This window comes from Benincasa hispida, chromosome 6 (genome assembly GCF_009727055.1).
Source record: "Benincasa hispida cultivar B227 chromosome 6, ASM972705v1, whole genome shotgun sequence".
Taxonomy (NCBI): Eukaryota; Viridiplantae; Streptophyta; class Magnoliopsida; order Cucurbitales; family Cucurbitaceae; genus Benincasa; species Benincasa hispida.
In genome coordinates this window covers 16120765-16137853 of record NC_052354.1, presented here as the reverse complement: position 1 = coordinate 16137853, position 17089 = coordinate 16120765, and the positions used below count along the sequence as shown (strand labels likewise).

Below are 17089 nucleotides of genomic sequence, written 5' to 3'. Positions count from 1 at the left end.
TAGTCTTCTCCTTGGATCTTAACATTGCGGTGGGTCAGCTCGCTGTTCATCCCAAATTTTCCGATCGTGGAGTTGGGTCGTCGGCGTGGATCTATAGATTTAGTTGTGGGTTTTTCGATCTGGTCGTCAGTGTTGTACTTTTGTTAGATCTGCCGTCACAACTCTGTTCGCAAGGTCCAATGCTCGCCGACATTCCAATATTTGAGCTCCGGTTCAGATCTTTTCAAATTTGTGGTTGTTTAAGTTGTTTGCTTGGAAAGGTAAAATTTTTTTTCATATGAATTTTCAATTTAGTAATTTAAAGTTATTTCATTCATTTTTATTTTTATTTTAATGATTGAGCTTCTTGAAATTTTAAAATGTTAGAATGAAATTAGTTGAAGAATATATACTTGGTTGGTAGTCTTGTTTGGTGTGGTTTAAGTGCATATCAAAATCATTTTCTTTCAATTATATATAAACTAATTTGGTCTTAAATGTTATTAAGTTTGATTGGTGTAGTTCAAGAGTTATTTAATTAATTTTATGTTTTGTTCCAATGATTAAGCTTCTTGAAATTTTGAAATGTTGGAATTAAATTAGTTGAAGAATATATACTTGGTTGGTAGTCTTGCTTGGTGTGGTTTAAGTGTATATCAAAATCCTTTTCTTTCAATTATATATAAATTAATTTGGTCTTACTTGGTTGATTGAGCTTGATTGATGTGGTTCAAATGTTATTTAATTAATTTTATGTTTTGTTCCAATGATTAAGCTTCTTGAAATTTTGAAATGTTGGAATTAAATTAGTTCAAAAATATATACTTGGTTGGTAGTCTTGCTTGGTGTAGTTTAAATGTATATCAAAATCCTTTTCTTTCAATTATATATAAACTAATTTGGCCTTACTTGGTTGATTAAGCTTCATTGGTGTGGTTCAAGTGTTATTTCATTAATTTTATGTTTTGTTCCAATGATTGAGCTTCTTGAAATTTGTCAATGTTGGAATGAAATTAGTTCAAAAACATGTACTTGATTGATAGTTTTGCTAGGTGTGGTTCAAGTGTATATCAAAATCTTTTTCTTTCAATTATATATAAACTAATTTGGCCTTACTTGGTTGATTAAGCTTGATTGAAGTGGTTCAAGTGTTATTTCATTAATTTTATGTTTTGTTCCAATGATTAAACTTCTTGAAATTTGTTTATGTTGGAACGAAATTAATTAAAAAAATATGTACTTGGTTGATAGTCTTGCTTGGTGTGGTTCAAATGCATATGAGTGTTGGATATGGTAATTATAGTTATTGTTCTATGAAATTGTGTTATCGATATACAAATGTTGATTAGTGTGTTTATTTCATATTTGATGAATAATTATAGAATGGATTGGAAATATTAATTCTTGTTTGTGGATAAATTATTATAGAAGTGTGCTTCATTGCAGGTAACTTTGTATTTAGTTTTGTGGTACAGTGTATTGTTCTGTCTATTGTTTATATTTCAGGTTTGAGTTCAGTGAATTCATAGGTGGAAGACAAATATTGTTGCCTTGCCATGCATAATATAACAAGCACGCATTATAATGAACAATTTTTTATATTTTTTTAATAAAAAACAACGACATACATTTCTTGACCCAACAAGAGACATATAATGTCGGTTTTAACTTTTTGACCGACATTAAAATGGATTCGACAACGAAATTTTAAAAAAATGACATAATTGAAGAAAAAAAAAGGGACATGGATTATGGGCTTTAATGTCGGTTGACAATTGACATTAAGGATAGTGTTATAAAAGGTCTCTAATGTCGGTTTTAAACTGACATTGAAGGAGGTGTACAATGTCGGTTTAAAATCGACATTAAAGACAACCAACATTAAAGACCTTTTATAACATTATCTTTAATGTCGGTTGTCAACCGACATTAAAGCCCTTTAATGTCGTTTTTAAACTGACATTAAAACCTAGAATTCTTGTAGTGACTGTCCCGCGGCACCACAACACTCTCATTTGATATGCGCACATGAAGAGACACTCCTTCCAATTTGCTCTCCAAGGCGCTTTATGAGAGGGCCTTCAACGTCACACCGTTTTGGTATGTTTTGATTGTTGAGAAAATTGGTGTAAGCTAAAATTGGAAAATTAAGAGAAAAATATGAGAGTATGTATATGTATGATAAATAGTGAAATACTTTTTTTATTTGACTATTTATCATTTCAATATGTTTCAAGAAGAGATTTTGATTTTGTATTTTGTGAAATTTTGTGGTATTTTATGTTTTAACTTAAAATTTTAGTTTTTATTTTGGTTGTTGAGAAAATTGATGCAAGCTAAAAATTGGAAAATAAAATAAATATGAGAGTACCTATATGAAAAGGATGGGAATATCTATATAATTTATTTTAAAATTGGTTCTTCTCGAATTTCAGAAAACTTCAAACAAATTGATGAGTAGGAACTTTTTTTAGTTTTTTTAAAGTCATTTTGTCACGAGAAATTAACATTTTTTTGTTTAAATGCTAGCAATGGAGGTATTTTTGAACTTTTATTAAGTTAAGGATACTTTTGAAACGTTTTAAAAGTTTAGGGTATTTTTGAAACAAAACTTTAACCGTTTTCATAAAAAACTAGAAAGAGTTTTTTTTAACTCTTTTTGAAAGTTTAAGGGTATTTTTGAAACTTTTAAAATTTCGGGACCATTTTTTTACACAATGTGTAAAGTTCACCGACATTTTTTTTATAATTCAACCTAATTTATTTAAGAAAAATTCTTATAAATAAAAAAATCTAAAAAATATTTACATTTTATAACAAAATGTTTCAAAAGTGTTTATACTTTTGAAACTTTTTACTAATATAAATAATTTTAAAAATATTTTTTATATTTAAAAATCCCTTTATTAAATGATTTTAAGTTTGAAATTACCTATAGCTATCTACTAAAATTGAAAAAAAAAAAAAAAAGAAAATCGAATGTTTCTCCCTGTAACCCTTTTTAGATATTATAGATATATTAAAAAATCTTTTAAACTTGACTTTTTTTAAAAAAAATAAAATTTTGCCTTTAACGTGGATGCCAAGAACAATATATATATATATATATTTTAATCTTCTCTTTAACCTATAGGGGAAATCAAATATTAGACCGATAAAATCTTTGTGAATGATAACTCTTTTGGCCACGTGAATGATATTATTTATTTTAGTTATAAATTTTGAAATCAAACATTAGAGATAAATTTAGTTTACGTGAATTATAAATTATTTTTTTAATATAATCTGGGAAAATCAAATATTTTTCCTTTCTAAATAGTATAGATTATTATTATTATTATTTAAATGTTGAATTATTAACATTTTCATTAGTACAATTTAAAAGTTATTAAATCACTACAACATCAAAAGGGTTCGATTTGTTTATTGTTTTAGCATGATAGAATAAAGTGTAGCGGAAATAATGGATGGAATGAGAGAATAAAGACAAATCTTCCTTTTATTTATTTATTTATTTCTTTAATTCCACTCACCTTTTTCCATTTTTCCTTTTATTTATTTATTTCTTTAATTCCACTGATCTTCACTTTATTTAGGTTCAACTACAATGTCAGTCCTATAATTTAGAAAAAGTTTGTGCTTATGATTTTAAAAGTCAATCATTTTTCCCCCACAATTCAAAAGCTAGAAATTAATCATATAGTTTGATAAAACCTAAAAAATAATCCTTAGATTTGATAAACGCTGCCAAACTGAGCATAAATTGATATAAAGTAGGGGTGTTCAAAAAATTCGATAACTCGAAAAAACCGATCAACTCAACCCAACCCGTGCGTTTTGGGTTGGGTTATCAACTCATTTGGACTGGGTTGGATTGAGTTCAAATAAATGAAAATTTTATGGGTTGGATTGGTATATGTGTTCAACTAATATAACCCAAACCAATCCGAACCAACTCGAATTTATTATTAATTTTAAAATATATATATTTTTTTGTTCCTTATAACACAATTGTTTATACATATATTGATTTTGATTTTATTTAATTATAATATTTTTTAATAATTTATTCTTCAACAACTTTTAAAAGTAGTTTCTTTGAACTTTAGAAAGAAAATTTTTACTATATAAATTGAAGTTTTGAACTTTAAAAAGAAAATTTTCACTATATAAATTGAAGTTGAGTAGTTAATCTTAATTCAATAAATGAAAATAATTAAATTAGATTTTTACATATTTATGTTTTACTTCTTAAATAAATGACGTGATTAACCTGAACCAACCCCATCCAAATATTTCATGGTTGGGTTGGATTGGGTTAAAGATTATTTGGGTTGAAGAAATTTACAACCGAACAATTGGGTTGAAGGTTGGGTTTAAAAAGTTTTTCAACCCAACCTACCCCTAACATAAAATATACTAGAAATTATGAGATATGTGATTCGAATCTTCCAACAATTGTATATAAAAAAAAAGGTTTAATAACTCTCTAAATAATCTCAACCCACAATAAGGATTATGTATAATTTTTTTTTATCAAACTTCTAATTACAAACAACGAATTGCGTAAATTACCCTTAAATATGGTTGTAGTTGCAATTACACCCTCAAGTTTTCATTTGTAAAATTTATACCGTTAAATTGGACTCTCAAGCTTACAATTGAAATTAAACCTACAAATGATAAAAATTGAACCATAAAACTTATACAAATATTACCATGTACACAATTATATAAGTTTGAAGGTCCAATTTGACCTAATTTTAACATTCGAGCTCAATTTTTAAAATCGAAAGTTTAAAGATATAATTGTAATTATCACCGTATTTTAGGATGATTTTTGCTATTTATCTAATTATAAATTATAAGACTAAATTTTAATTTTTCATATAAATTTGTAATTTAAAAAGATCAAGTTTCTTCGGATCCAAGTCATGTGGTCCGTCCCTTTATAAAACCCTTCACTTCACTCTCTGAACTCATAAACCGCATTATTGTTCTTCGTGTTCATCAATGGCGCCCGTAGATCCGCACTCTTACGCTGATTCAACCCATCCTCAAAACCTTCACTTTTCCTTCTCTATGTTCTTCGATTTTCCCTCCACCGTCATTCATGCCTCTGCTCTGATTACTCTCTCCAGTTCCTACTATGGTTCAATCTCCCTCGATGCTCGTTCTCTTATCATTCATTCCGTCCATGACCCTATATCCCATGCTCTGCTTCCATTCTCGCTTTCTCCTCCCGATCCTATCAAGGGCTCTCTTCTCTCAATTTCACTTGGTGGGCAGTCTTCTTTGATTGTGATTTACAGTACTACTCCTTCATCGTCAGCTTTGCAGTGGCTGACTCCTCCCCAGACTTTCAACAAGACGCATCCTTTTGTCTACACCCAGTGCCAGGCTATTCATGCGCGTTCGATTTTCCCCTGCCAAGACACTCCGGCGTTCCGTGTGCGTTACTCTGCGCGATTGAATATTCCTCGGGAATTATCGGCGGTGATGGGCGCGCGCCATGTGGAACGACGTCTGCCGGCTGCTGGCGAGGGTAAGATGTTGGCTGGAGGGGTTGATTTGCTGTGGGGAGATGAAGGGAGAGTGGTGGAGGAGTTTATGATGGAGCATCCGATTCCGCCGTACTTGTTCGCTTTTGCCATCGGAGAGATTGCGTTCAGGGAAGTGGGGCCGAGGACTAAGGTTTATGCGGAATCGGTGCCCTCGTTGCTCGATGCTGCAGCGAGAGAATTTGCGGGGACAGAAGATTTGATAAAGGAAGGCGAGAAGTTATTTACACGTTTCGATTGGGAGCGATTCGATCTGCTTGTGTTACCTCCGAGCTTTCCTTACGGTGGGATGGAAAATCCGAAGATGGTTTTCTTGACACCGACGGTGATAAAGGGGGATTCTACGGGGGCACATGTGGTTGCTCATGAACTTGCTCATAGCTGGACTGGGAACCTAATCACTAACAAAAACAACGAACATTTTTGGTTGAACGAGGTAACGTAATTATGTTCTTTTTTATTTGGTATTTCTTTTGAAAGTTTATGGATATTGCCTCTTTGGTTGCTATGGAGTTCATCGATCGGTTGCTCTTTCATTGAGATGTTATCTAGGGTTTTTTTTGAAGAACCAATTCGGATTTTCTTTTAATCTTCCTATGGAGAGCTTGGTTTTCATTTCTAAAAAAAGTTTGAGCTAGCTGATTTTCTTTTTCACTCTCTTCTAGTGTGTTTGTGTGTGAGGGAGGGAGGGGGAGAGGAGGTGTTTAATAAAGCTTTCTTGAACTTAGATAGATGGATTGATTAGATGAGTGCATTCTTCACTGTCTTGTCATTTGTTAGCAAAGAAGATTTAGGATAATCTAGTCAAACTCTATTAGTTGAAGCAAACTCAACTCTCCCCATAAGGTTAGAACAACTTAAACATGTTGTTTTGACTAGAAGAGGCCTCTTTGTTCTTTCAATTGCCTTCATTTCTCTTTACTTCTTCTAATACCATTCTATTTTTGTCACCGATGGCCATAGGGTTTTACAACCTATGCTGAAAGGAGAATTATTGAGGCTGTGCAAGGGAAGGATGCAGCTACTCTCAATATAGGAATTGGTTGGAAGGGTTGGAAAGAGGATGTTGAGAGATTTAAGGATAATGTAGAATTCACGAAGCTAAAGACGAAGCAAGAAGGCGTGGATCCAGATGATGTGTATTCTCAAATACCTTATGAGAAGGGTTTTCAGTTCCTATGGCGTATTGAACGCCAGGTGTGTTAAATTCTTGTTTCTTCAAAACTTTTTCAAACTTTTTTTAACGTTAGTGTCTGTTCTGATATTTCTCTTCTGAATATTTAGGTGGGAAGGCAGGAATTTGATAGATTTCTGAAGGAATATATTTTTACCTATTGCTTTAGGTCAATAGATACCGAGACCTTTCTTTCTTTCTTGATGACAGAGCTCCCTGGAATTGAAAAAGCAATAGATTTGGAAATGTGGACCGAAGGCACTGGTATCCCTCCAGATGCTCATGAACCAGTTTCTGATTTGTACAAGAAGATCCTATCGCTAGCCAATGACTTTAAGCTTGGTAGAATGCCGGAGGAAGGTGAAACTGCTGATTGGGGAGGGCAAGAATGGGAGCTGTACTTGGAGAATCTGCCAAAATGTGTCGAAGTCTCACAGGTTTGGATTTTTCTGATCAATATGTTTTTATATCTGTCCTCTGACCTTTCTTCGTTGAAAGTTCAAACTTATTACTTCTAAGAAAGTGATAGAGATATCTAATTACCGAGCTATACTTAGGTTTGTCAACTTTCTGATTACAATGGTTAATTTTCCTTGAAATCCATTTTGTCTGAGCAATTTGAACAGAAATTCATAGTATGTGATCAAGGTAGCCATTTGAAGATGCTTGGCTTTGCATTTACTGATTTCACTTGTCTTCTCTTTTCTTAGTTTAGGTTCCCGAGTTATGAGTGAGGAGTCTTTTCCATATTATCTGGAAACCAAAGATGGCTCTTGAATCCTTGATCATACTTTTTACTGCATAATGCTTCCTGAATATTGTGTGAATGGTTACTTAACCAGTTATGTTCTTGTACGTTTTGTTCGAATGTGTAGATCCAGGCACTAGATGCACGTTATAGATTCTCGGAATCAAAGGACTATGAGGTCAAAGTTGCATTTCTTCAACTTGCTGTTGCGTCGAAGTACCGAGATTGCTATGTCGAGGTTGAGAAAACTTTGAAGGAAGTTGGGAGAATGAAGTACCTCCGCACACTCTACACTGCTCTTACACAAGGCCCTGGGATGGAAGAAGAGAAGATTTTGGCAAAGAGAATATATTCTGAAGCCCGTGAGAGTTATCACCCGATTGCTCAAAGGGTTGTCGAGTCCATCTTTTCCAAGAACCTGTAAGTATTTGAACCTTATTTTGTCACCTACCACTATTGTTTAGAGGAGTTTCTAACATTGTGGTCTAAGCCCTTGTGGAAAAACTATTTAAGTAGCTTGAGGAGTTGTTAATAGCTTTTGAATATGAAGAGAAAGGAGACAGAGTTCACTTTTTTCTCATGCTTTTCCTTTTCGTATAGAGGCTAATAAGATTGCATTGACATTAATTTCTTATTCTTTATTAGATCAATTGTAGAAGACTGGTTAAGATTTAAGAATTTGAATATTGTAATTATTTGTGCATTAGCATTATTCAATTCAGATGCTCTGCATATGTCAACAGAACGAATGAGGATGATAATTGAGAGATCATTGCTAGGTAGAGCAAAAAGCATTAAGAAATGTGTTCTGATTCCAAAATATAGTCCACTGCTTCTTCAACAATATAAACGACCTGCAGGAATCGAAGTAGAAACTCGAACGTGAGTGAAAGTCGGACATTGTAGTTGTTCGTAATTTCATTACATTTTAATACTTCTAAATTCTATATGCTTCTTCCCTCCTCAACTTTATACTTACAAGATCGACGAGATTTTCTTCGAAAACCAAGTTTGTCCTGTCGGAAATCACATATCGATATATAATTATTCATAATGCCAATAATTTGATGAAATTACAAGGAGGAAAAAGACGCACCTGTTGGTGCACCTTTGATGTCTAATGTAGGGTTGTCACCAATCATATAAAGCGTTTTAAAACCATTAAATTCGTTATCTCCTTTGTTTCACAAAATGATCATCACAGTGACATGAGAGAAACTGTCTCAATACAGCTTTAGCATCTTTTTTCCCCCCATTGGAATCCCTTCTTCGTTTTACTTTCTGCATCCTTTCATCCCTTATTTCTTTAATATTCTTCCCTCTTTATTTGTTCAGTGCAACAGAGACAAAACCAATTAAAACGACCGTCATATCAAACTTTCTGGTTGGTTTTGGTGTCGGTTTTCTCCCAAAATTAACCCTCACCGACCGATGTACACCCTACTTGTGTGAATGCTGTTAAATAACCAGCAAAAGAAATTACAATAATTCTAGAACAATTTGTGAGTGAATGAAAAGAGAGAATATCATAGGAACCAAAAAGACAAATGGGCCAAAATTGTTGACATCTTGTTTCCTAAGATTTAACTTTAAGCAGCACTTGCAACAAAAAGAGGAACTTTACCTATTAAATATACTTTCTAGAATGCGCCTATCTCAAGTCGCTTAAAAAGGAAATGTAGCCTTCATAAAAAGGCCAACAGTCACAAGTCTAGATGCAAGTAAGACGGTCGGAGAAATGTCGAATAATTGCACGACACTATTAAGAGTTTTGACCTGGACAACTTGTGAATAGTTTAACTGATTAAGACATATTTAGTTAGACCCTATATCGATAGAAATTGCATGCGTAAATTAAAATTATCAGACATTATTTACATAACCAATCCATTGCTAAGAGAATCATTGAAACTAACCTAATTTACTCATCAATGAGTTCAAAGCTTTTGCAAGAATATCTATTTATCAATATGTCAGCATCAAGAAGAGGGGCTGAATCAATCTTAGTGGTAAACATAAAACCTGGTCAAGGAAACTCAAAAGAGAAAAGGAAAGCTTAGCATCAAATTTACAAAGAAACATATTGGTGTTGGTTAAAAGTTATGAGATGAAGACTACTGGGGGAAGCACTACCATAAAACAAGTTATTGAAGATTAAAAAAAATAAAATAAATAATGAATTGAAAGATATGCAATCAGTAACTCAAGAATAAAAGGGAGAGAAGAGCTGACCAAACTTATTATCTCTAAGGTACCTATTCTCACTATTTTCATGTTATTCTTAAAACAACCTTTAAATGGTCTTTCATTTTCCATGAAGGTACCTATTCAACACACTTTTAAAATTTGAGTGGCCCTGTACAACCTGCACCAGAGATGTTGAAAATTGAGAGCTACAATAGAAACCTAAAAAAAAAAAATAAAATAAAAAAATCCAAAGTCATTATTTTGCACAAACAAAGGATAATAATGAAAGTATATGTTTGGAAGTGATTTAAAATATTAAAATCATTTTTTGTCATCTCTTAAATCTCTCGGAAAGACCAAAACATACCTTTAATAATTCAAAATTAGTTTAAAATTTAACTATACACTTTTGATTATAAATTTCATATCATCAAAATTGGTTTTGAAGGGTTAAAAATATGTTTTAAAGTACAATGTCGTTATATCTTGGATTCTAAATTTTGTATCAAAGGAGATTTCTGGCAGTATTATTTTCTCTAGTTCTACCTATACAATTTCATTAGACTTGAAGGAGCGATTCCAAAGCAATAATACTCCATGAGTTTTTCAACTATGGCGACAATTATCTAATTTAGCCCAAGAACAATCGGTGAGTGTTTATTTTATGAAATTAAAGAGTGTGAGTGTTTATTTTAGAAATTAAAGAGTGTTTGGGATGAATTGAATACCTATCAACTGGGATGTAGTTGTGAAAAAATAGACATTTCTTTGGAATGAATATGTTATGAGTATTTTTTTTAATGAGACCCAATGATTCTTTTTCACAAATTCGAACACAAATTCTCTTAATGGAGCCATTGTCATCAATTAATAAGGCCTTTGCTTTGTATCTCAAGAGGAACAACAACGCTCTATCAACATCTTCGTCCAATTGCCCTTGAGTAGTCACAGCAACATCCATCTTTGATAACACCTTTTTCAATGATGTTGAAATCTCTAGAGAATTCTCTAGTCGATTCTCTTATCCAAGGAAAGAAGGATACTTCTTTTCATTGCCTTAATTCTGCTCAACATCAACATTTATGAAATGTTTTTGCAAACACAATTAGCGGCATAGAAGGCTAATAATGCAAGCTCTATTGAAAGTGAAACATCTCCTCTGCACATTGCAGATACTTTCTCGACCATTCATTCAAGTTTTAAGTCTCCCAAATGTTGGATTATAGATTCGGGGACTTTTGCTCATATATGTTTCAATCACTCATCATTCGTCTTGTTATATCCTGTTTTTGGTGCTTCTGCCAAATAATTGTCAAGTTCAAGTTAGTATCATGGGATTGGTTTGCTAGACAATTCTATTTTACTACAGACAGTTCTTTTTATTCTTGCTTTTCAGTGCAATCTAATTTCTATAACTGCACTGACTAAAGACATGAGTATTTAGTATGCTTTCTTAATGATTCTTGTCTCATCCATAACAAATCCACTTTGAAAACGATTGACAAAGGTAAGATCTCTTTTGAACTTTATGTTTTCAATGCCTCTGTTGTCAATAATGATTCACCTGGTCTTGCTTCTGTTTTTATGACATTGTCATTTTGATAATCCTTCTATTATGTCATTAAATTATTTAGCTAAGAATTGCATTTTCATGTGTTGGAGATAGATGTCACTTTTTCTCATGCGTGACTTTGGTAAACCAGTTCGTCGCTTGGAAGAATACATCTGGAGTTTACTGTTTTCCTTCTCTCTCTAACGTCTTGGTATTGGGTCAGCTTCCGTAGCGGTAATGAACTTTGTCTTCTTGGTTGTTGACTAATGCTTGTCAATTCTTGGTGGTATTTTTCGTATAGGATAATAAGATTGCATTAATATTAATTTCTTAACCTTTATTAGATCAATGGTAGAAGACTGGATAAGAGTAAAGAATTTGGACGTTGTAATTATGTGTGCATTATACAATTCAGATGCTATATGTGAAATGCCAACAGAGAGGTCAAGTGAGAGGTCATTGTTGGGCAGAACAAAAGGCATTATGAAACACATTCTGATTCAAAAATATAGTCCACTGCTTCTTCGACAGTATTAACGACCTGCAGGAATCGAAAGTAGAAGCTCGAACGTGAGTGAGAGTCGGACATTGTTGTTCTTCATTTTATTACATTTTATACTTCTAAATTCTATATGCATTTTCACCCATCAACTTTCTACTTACAAGATCAGCTGGAAACTCCTCGTGATTTTCTTTGCCCCTAAAGACTCCTGTCCTTGTTAAAATAGAAAACCAAGGTCTTCCTGCCTGAAATCACAAATCGATATCCAACAGTAATTTACTAATGACAACATAATTATTCATAATGTTGATAAGATGATGAAAGTACAAGGATTACAAAAACGACGCACCTGTCGTGCACCTTTAATGTCTACCAGGGGGTTGTCACCAATCATATAAAGTGTTTTAAAACCTTTAAATTCAATATCCCCTTCGTTCACAAAATGATCATCACAATGAGATGAGAGAATGTGTCTCAATACAGCTTCAACATTCTTAAACACAAGAGGATTTGGTTTCCCATAAGATACGTATTCGAGAGGTCTATGATGAATCCTGTGAATCAAGATCAAACTGTTTTCATGAACGCTTGGAATAGCAATAATTCTTACACAATGCTTTAGCTTCTCAATGGTAGCGTGTGTGAATGCTGTTGAAAAACCAGCAGAAGTAATCACAATAATTCTAGAACAGATTGCGAGTGAATGAAGAGAGAATCTAAAACACATAAGGAATCAAAGGACAAATGAGCCAAATTGTTGACATCTTGTTTCCTGAGTTTAACTTTAAAGCAGCAAATAAAGAAAATCTTGACACAAGAGAGGAACCTTACCTATTAAATATACTTTCTAGTGCAATTTTAAAGGCGCCTATCCCAAGCCGCTTAAAAGGAAATGCAGCCTGCATAAAAAGCCCAACAGTCACATTCTCGATTTTACTGGCTCTAAATTAATGAGAGAATGGTAAATGAGGGAGATGCAAGTAAATTGTAGGAGAAATGCCAAACAATTGCATTGCCAACTTGAGGATAACTTAATTGGTTAAGAGTTGAGACATATTTTTGATTGAGAAATTAGAAGTTTGAAACTCACATGTTGATCTCAAAGTTGTGTGACCCTATGTCGACAGAAATTTCAGGAGTAAACTACCATAAAAGTGTAACGAGGCGTTATTTACATAAGCAATTCATTGCTAAAACAATAATTGAAACCAACCTGATATTCAAAATCAACTGCAGCAAAATATAAAGGAACTTGATTCCCATTCTCCTGTCCTGGAAGGCCTCCAGATCTTAAAACATCACAAAGAACCTAATTTATTCATCCATGAGTTCGAAGCTTTTGCAAGATTAGCTATTGTGAAGATGTTAGCATCAAGAAGAGGGGTTGGATGCAAAGTTGGATTTCAAACTAATTGCTTTGAATCTGAACCTTAGTGGTAAACGTAAACCTGGTCAAGGAAACTCAAAAGGGAAAATGAAAGCTAAGCATCAAATTTACAAAGAGACAAATTGGCGTTGGTTAAAAGTTATGAGATGAAGACTACTGAGGGAAGCACTACAGTAGTATAATATTTTATTCTGCTTTGATAACACAGGGCATTGACATCTCCCAAATTCAACTACCATAAAAGTTAAAAACAAATTATTGAAGATTAAAAAAAATGATGGATTGAAAGATATGCACTCTGCAACTCAGCAACTCAAAGAATAAAAGGGAGAGTGATCTGTACTTGGATATCTCTGCCCCAATCAACAGGATCACTGACAACAAAAGCCGCCTTCACTCTTTCAGATAAAACACTTTGCTTTCTCATCAACTTCTCGGGGTTCCAGTTCAAACCAAAAGCTTGCTTGGATGTCCAGTTCTTGTATTGGGATACAGGATCAATATTCTCAAAATACGAAGCATACTCATCAATGGAGAAAACTTTTCTGCAAAGTTACAGAAAAAACCATCATATGAAATTCAACTAGCTCTGAAAGGTGTTGGACGAAAGTTAATCCAAGAAATACGGTTAAGAGCTTACTTGAAACCATACTCAGACATAACAAGAGCTGGCTGCCCTTTTCCAGTTGCAATAATAAGTTCGTTCTCAAAACTGAGATAAAAGGGCATAATAAGAAACATGCTACAAACTATATCATTAACAAAACCTTAGCTTATCTAAAATTTGTGAGTTTAAAGCATGTGGATATAAGAAGAGCTCATGAAACTTAATTGGCCGAGTCTTTTAAGGTATCTATTCCAAAGCTTCAGTAATCTAAGAAAATATTCATGCTATATCACTTCCACTATTTTCATGTTAATCTGAAAACAACCTTCAAACGGTCTTTCAATTCCATTGTAGTGGGGATAAAGAAGCCTATCGCTTCAAAAGAATTGATAGAGGCTAAGAAGCACTGATATGGATACGAGACACAAATATGACACGATATAGACACCGCGACACGCCATATTTTAAAAATATAGGGCACGAAACGGCAAGGACATGTTTATTAAAATATATATTTTTAAAGACATATCATTTTTATACTAAAAATTCAAAGTAAATGGATTGATGCATTCTTGTGCTTATAAAACTCAGCTTGATGTATTTCACACTAAAAAATTATTATTATTGTCAAATGTGTTTTTTTAGTCTACCGAATAAGTGTTCTATGCATGTCTGACACATTTGTCGCACTAACAAGTGTCCAATACGTGTCCAACAAGTATCGGAGTGTCAAAGTATTAGACACGAACACACTAGCCAAACAAAAGTGTTTATGCTTTTTATGGTAGAGGATAGAAAAGCTAAATATCCATTCAATGAAATTTCCTAAATTGGACTTGCCAAATATAGTTGATCCCTAATATGGTCTCTTTTACAAAATGTTCTCATTCTTTCCTTTTGATGTACAACCTTGTCTACTTCAGAAACATCAATACTGACAAGGAAAAGTACACTCCAAATTTCTATGAAGGTACCTATACAACAAACTTTTAAAACTTGAGTGGCCCTGTACAACCTGCATCAAAGATGTTGAAGAAATGAGAGCTAAAATAAAACTCCAAAAGTTTAGTAAATTCCGAAGACATCAGCATTTCATTCTGCACAATGGGAGAATAATAACACAAGCATGTTTGGGAGTGATTTTGAAATTATTTAAATAATTTTTGTCATGTTCAAAATCACTCCAAAAGATCGAAACACACCTTTAATCATTCAAAGTTAGTTTAATATTTAATTTTACACTTTTGAATACAATTTTCGTATCATCAAAATTGGTTTTGAATGGTTATAAACATGTTTCAGAATGATTTTGAAAGTGACAGAAGTGATTTTAACCATTTTAAAATCACTCCCAAACATGCACTAGAGATTAACTACCTGAGAAGGTAACACATTCACTCCCAAAAGTTCACTCAATTCAATGGCACGTCTGGACTCTGGAGTGCCACCTCCTATAAAGGAATAACATGACCATTGAATACAATGAAGAAAGGGCCACTCATTATCGAATACAATGAAGAAAGGAAGGGAAACTCACCATTGGTCAAGAAAAGAAAAGGAACTTTCAAAGTACCTAAAGAATAGTAACATCAATTGTATTAAGATACGAAGTCAATTTACAGAACCATGCCCAGAAAACAATAAAGCAAAGCATTATAGATTAATCAAGTAGATGGAAAATCTTGCTGTTCCACTGTTGTTTAGCCATTCCAAAATCATGCTATAGGCACATCAATTAAAAAATACTTTTAGTCCTTGAACTTTTATCAAAGTAACAACTTAATCCATTAACGTTTGTTGGTAATGATTTAGTCCCTGTAATTTTAAATTTGTAACAATTTAGTCCTATACTTTAGGATTTGTGACGAATGGTCCTTATTGTGAAAATATTATTAAAATTTAATGAAATATCTTACACATGTATATTAATAAATTGATCAGGAACCAATCTTTTTATAAACTATAAAAACAGAGTCGTTACATGATGAAAGTTGACATTTAATTTTGAAGAATTTTTTTCATGATAGGGACTAAAGTATAACAAATTTCAAAGTATAGGAACTAAATTTTTACTTATTAAAGTCTAGAGACTAAATTGTTATAGATTTAAAGTAAAGAGACTAAATTATTACCAACTAAAGTTCAATGATTAAATTGCCACTTCAATGGAAATTTAGGGTCCAAAAATGATTTAACTATGATTCAATTGTTTCTACTAAAACGTGAAAGGGTGCTTGTGATTGTGTAGAACAGAATAGAAACCAAGAAAACGGCACTGCCTCGATGATTTTCTGTTTTTGTAAATTGAAAATTTAACTTCCTTACCAGAAGATGTAGAATCCACATACAATCTCTTCAAAGCTTTGGTAGACCCTCCAATAGGATGGTGGCCCCGTAGAACAACACCGTCGATGTCAAATGCAATCCCAAAAGAAGAACTAAATTAAACACCAATAATAGATAGTAAAATTCATCTTACCAAATTCTAATCAAGAAAGAAAGACAACTTAAATAGACTCAAATTCTCAGAAAAATAGATAATAAATTACCAATATGAGAAAACTAAAATGGGAGTAAAACGTTGTTGAATCGTAATCTCTGAAACTACATATGAATTTTCTCGAAAACACAGAACAATCCTTTACAGAGCGTTATGAATTCACAGTAGCCAAAGAAAGAAAGAACAAATGAAGAAATTATGGGTAAGATTGAGATGACGAACCGTTCAAGTCGAGATTGAATCGGAGAGAAATAAGTAGTAGAAGCTTGAGATTGAAAGGAAAATGAAAGCCGAATCTTGCCTTGAGAAACTCCGAAGACCGTAAGAATTTGCATTTCGATTCAACGCAAGCGACGGCCCAGCTCTGCCCCTCGCCGAGTCCTATGGCTTGCGATTGAGAGTGGCGCGCGCCACACAAAATCCCAGTTGTCTATAACTTATTAGCAGTTAGCACTACTAATTTTGAAATATCTGAGTGGGACATGTTTGTTGTGAAAGTGATTCCTTCAAATTACTTTGAATATTTTTTTAAAAAACACATTTTTATTTAAATAATTTTTTTTTCACAAACAATTTAAAATACACTTCAAAAACTATTTTCAACAGTTGTCAAATATTTCAATTTTTTTTTTAAATAACTTATCTTTTCAGTTAAACACTTAAAAATATATTCCAATTTTTTCTAAAATGACTTATCTCTTTAATTCTCGAAGTTTGAAAAATGGTTATAAATGATCCCTAAAACTACATATGTCGTTAGTCGATTAACGATAAAATGATGTGGCTATTAAATGATGAGTTGACAATTTTTATTAATCTAGGCCCATTTGGTATTTTGTTTTTGTTTTTGATAATTAAGTCTATTTCATCCACATTTTTTACAATCATGTGC

The 17089-nt window shown here is 32.8% G+C and overlaps 2 protein-coding genes across 3 annotated transcripts; one reads left to right on the top strand and one right to left on the bottom strand.

Annotated features, from left to right (window-relative positions):
* The first annotated feature begins 4943 nt into the window (after positions 1-4943).
* On the top strand, positions 4944-8157 carry LOC120080293 (leucine aminopeptidase). The gene is made up of 4 exons (XM_039034925.1): positions 4944-5976; positions 6504-6737; positions 6825-7151; positions 7590-8157. Exons 1-4 carry the CDS (start codon positions 4993-4995, stop codon positions 7884-7886), a joined length of 1842 nt encoding a protein of 613 aa, XP_038890853.1. The 5' UTR covers positions 4944-4992; the 3' UTR covers positions 7887-8157.
* A 3408-nt stretch (positions 8158-11565) lies between these two features.
* LOC120080430 (uncharacterized protein YKR070W-like) lies at positions 11566-16628 on the bottom strand. 2 transcript variants are annotated; one of them, XM_039035085.1, is made up of 12 exons: positions 16420-16628; positions 16023-16135; positions 15235-15270; positions 15075-15148; positions 14672-14712; positions 13731-13802; positions 13434-13635; positions 12917-13012; positions 12535-12602; positions 12053-12257; positions 11865-11948; positions 11566-11742 (listed from the first exon to the last, which is right to left on the bottom strand). In XM_039035085.1, exons 1-12 carry the CDS (start codon positions 16530-16532, stop codon positions 11683-11685), a joined length of 1164 nt encoding a protein of 387 aa, XP_038891013.1. In that variant the 5' UTR covers positions 16533-16628; the 3' UTR covers positions 11566-11682. The 2 variants fall into 2 exon arrangements, with proteins under 2 accessions (XP_038891013.1, XP_038891014.1); XM_039035086.1 differs by lacking the exon at positions 12917-13012.
* Between the last annotated feature and the right edge of the window lie 461 nt (positions 16629-17089).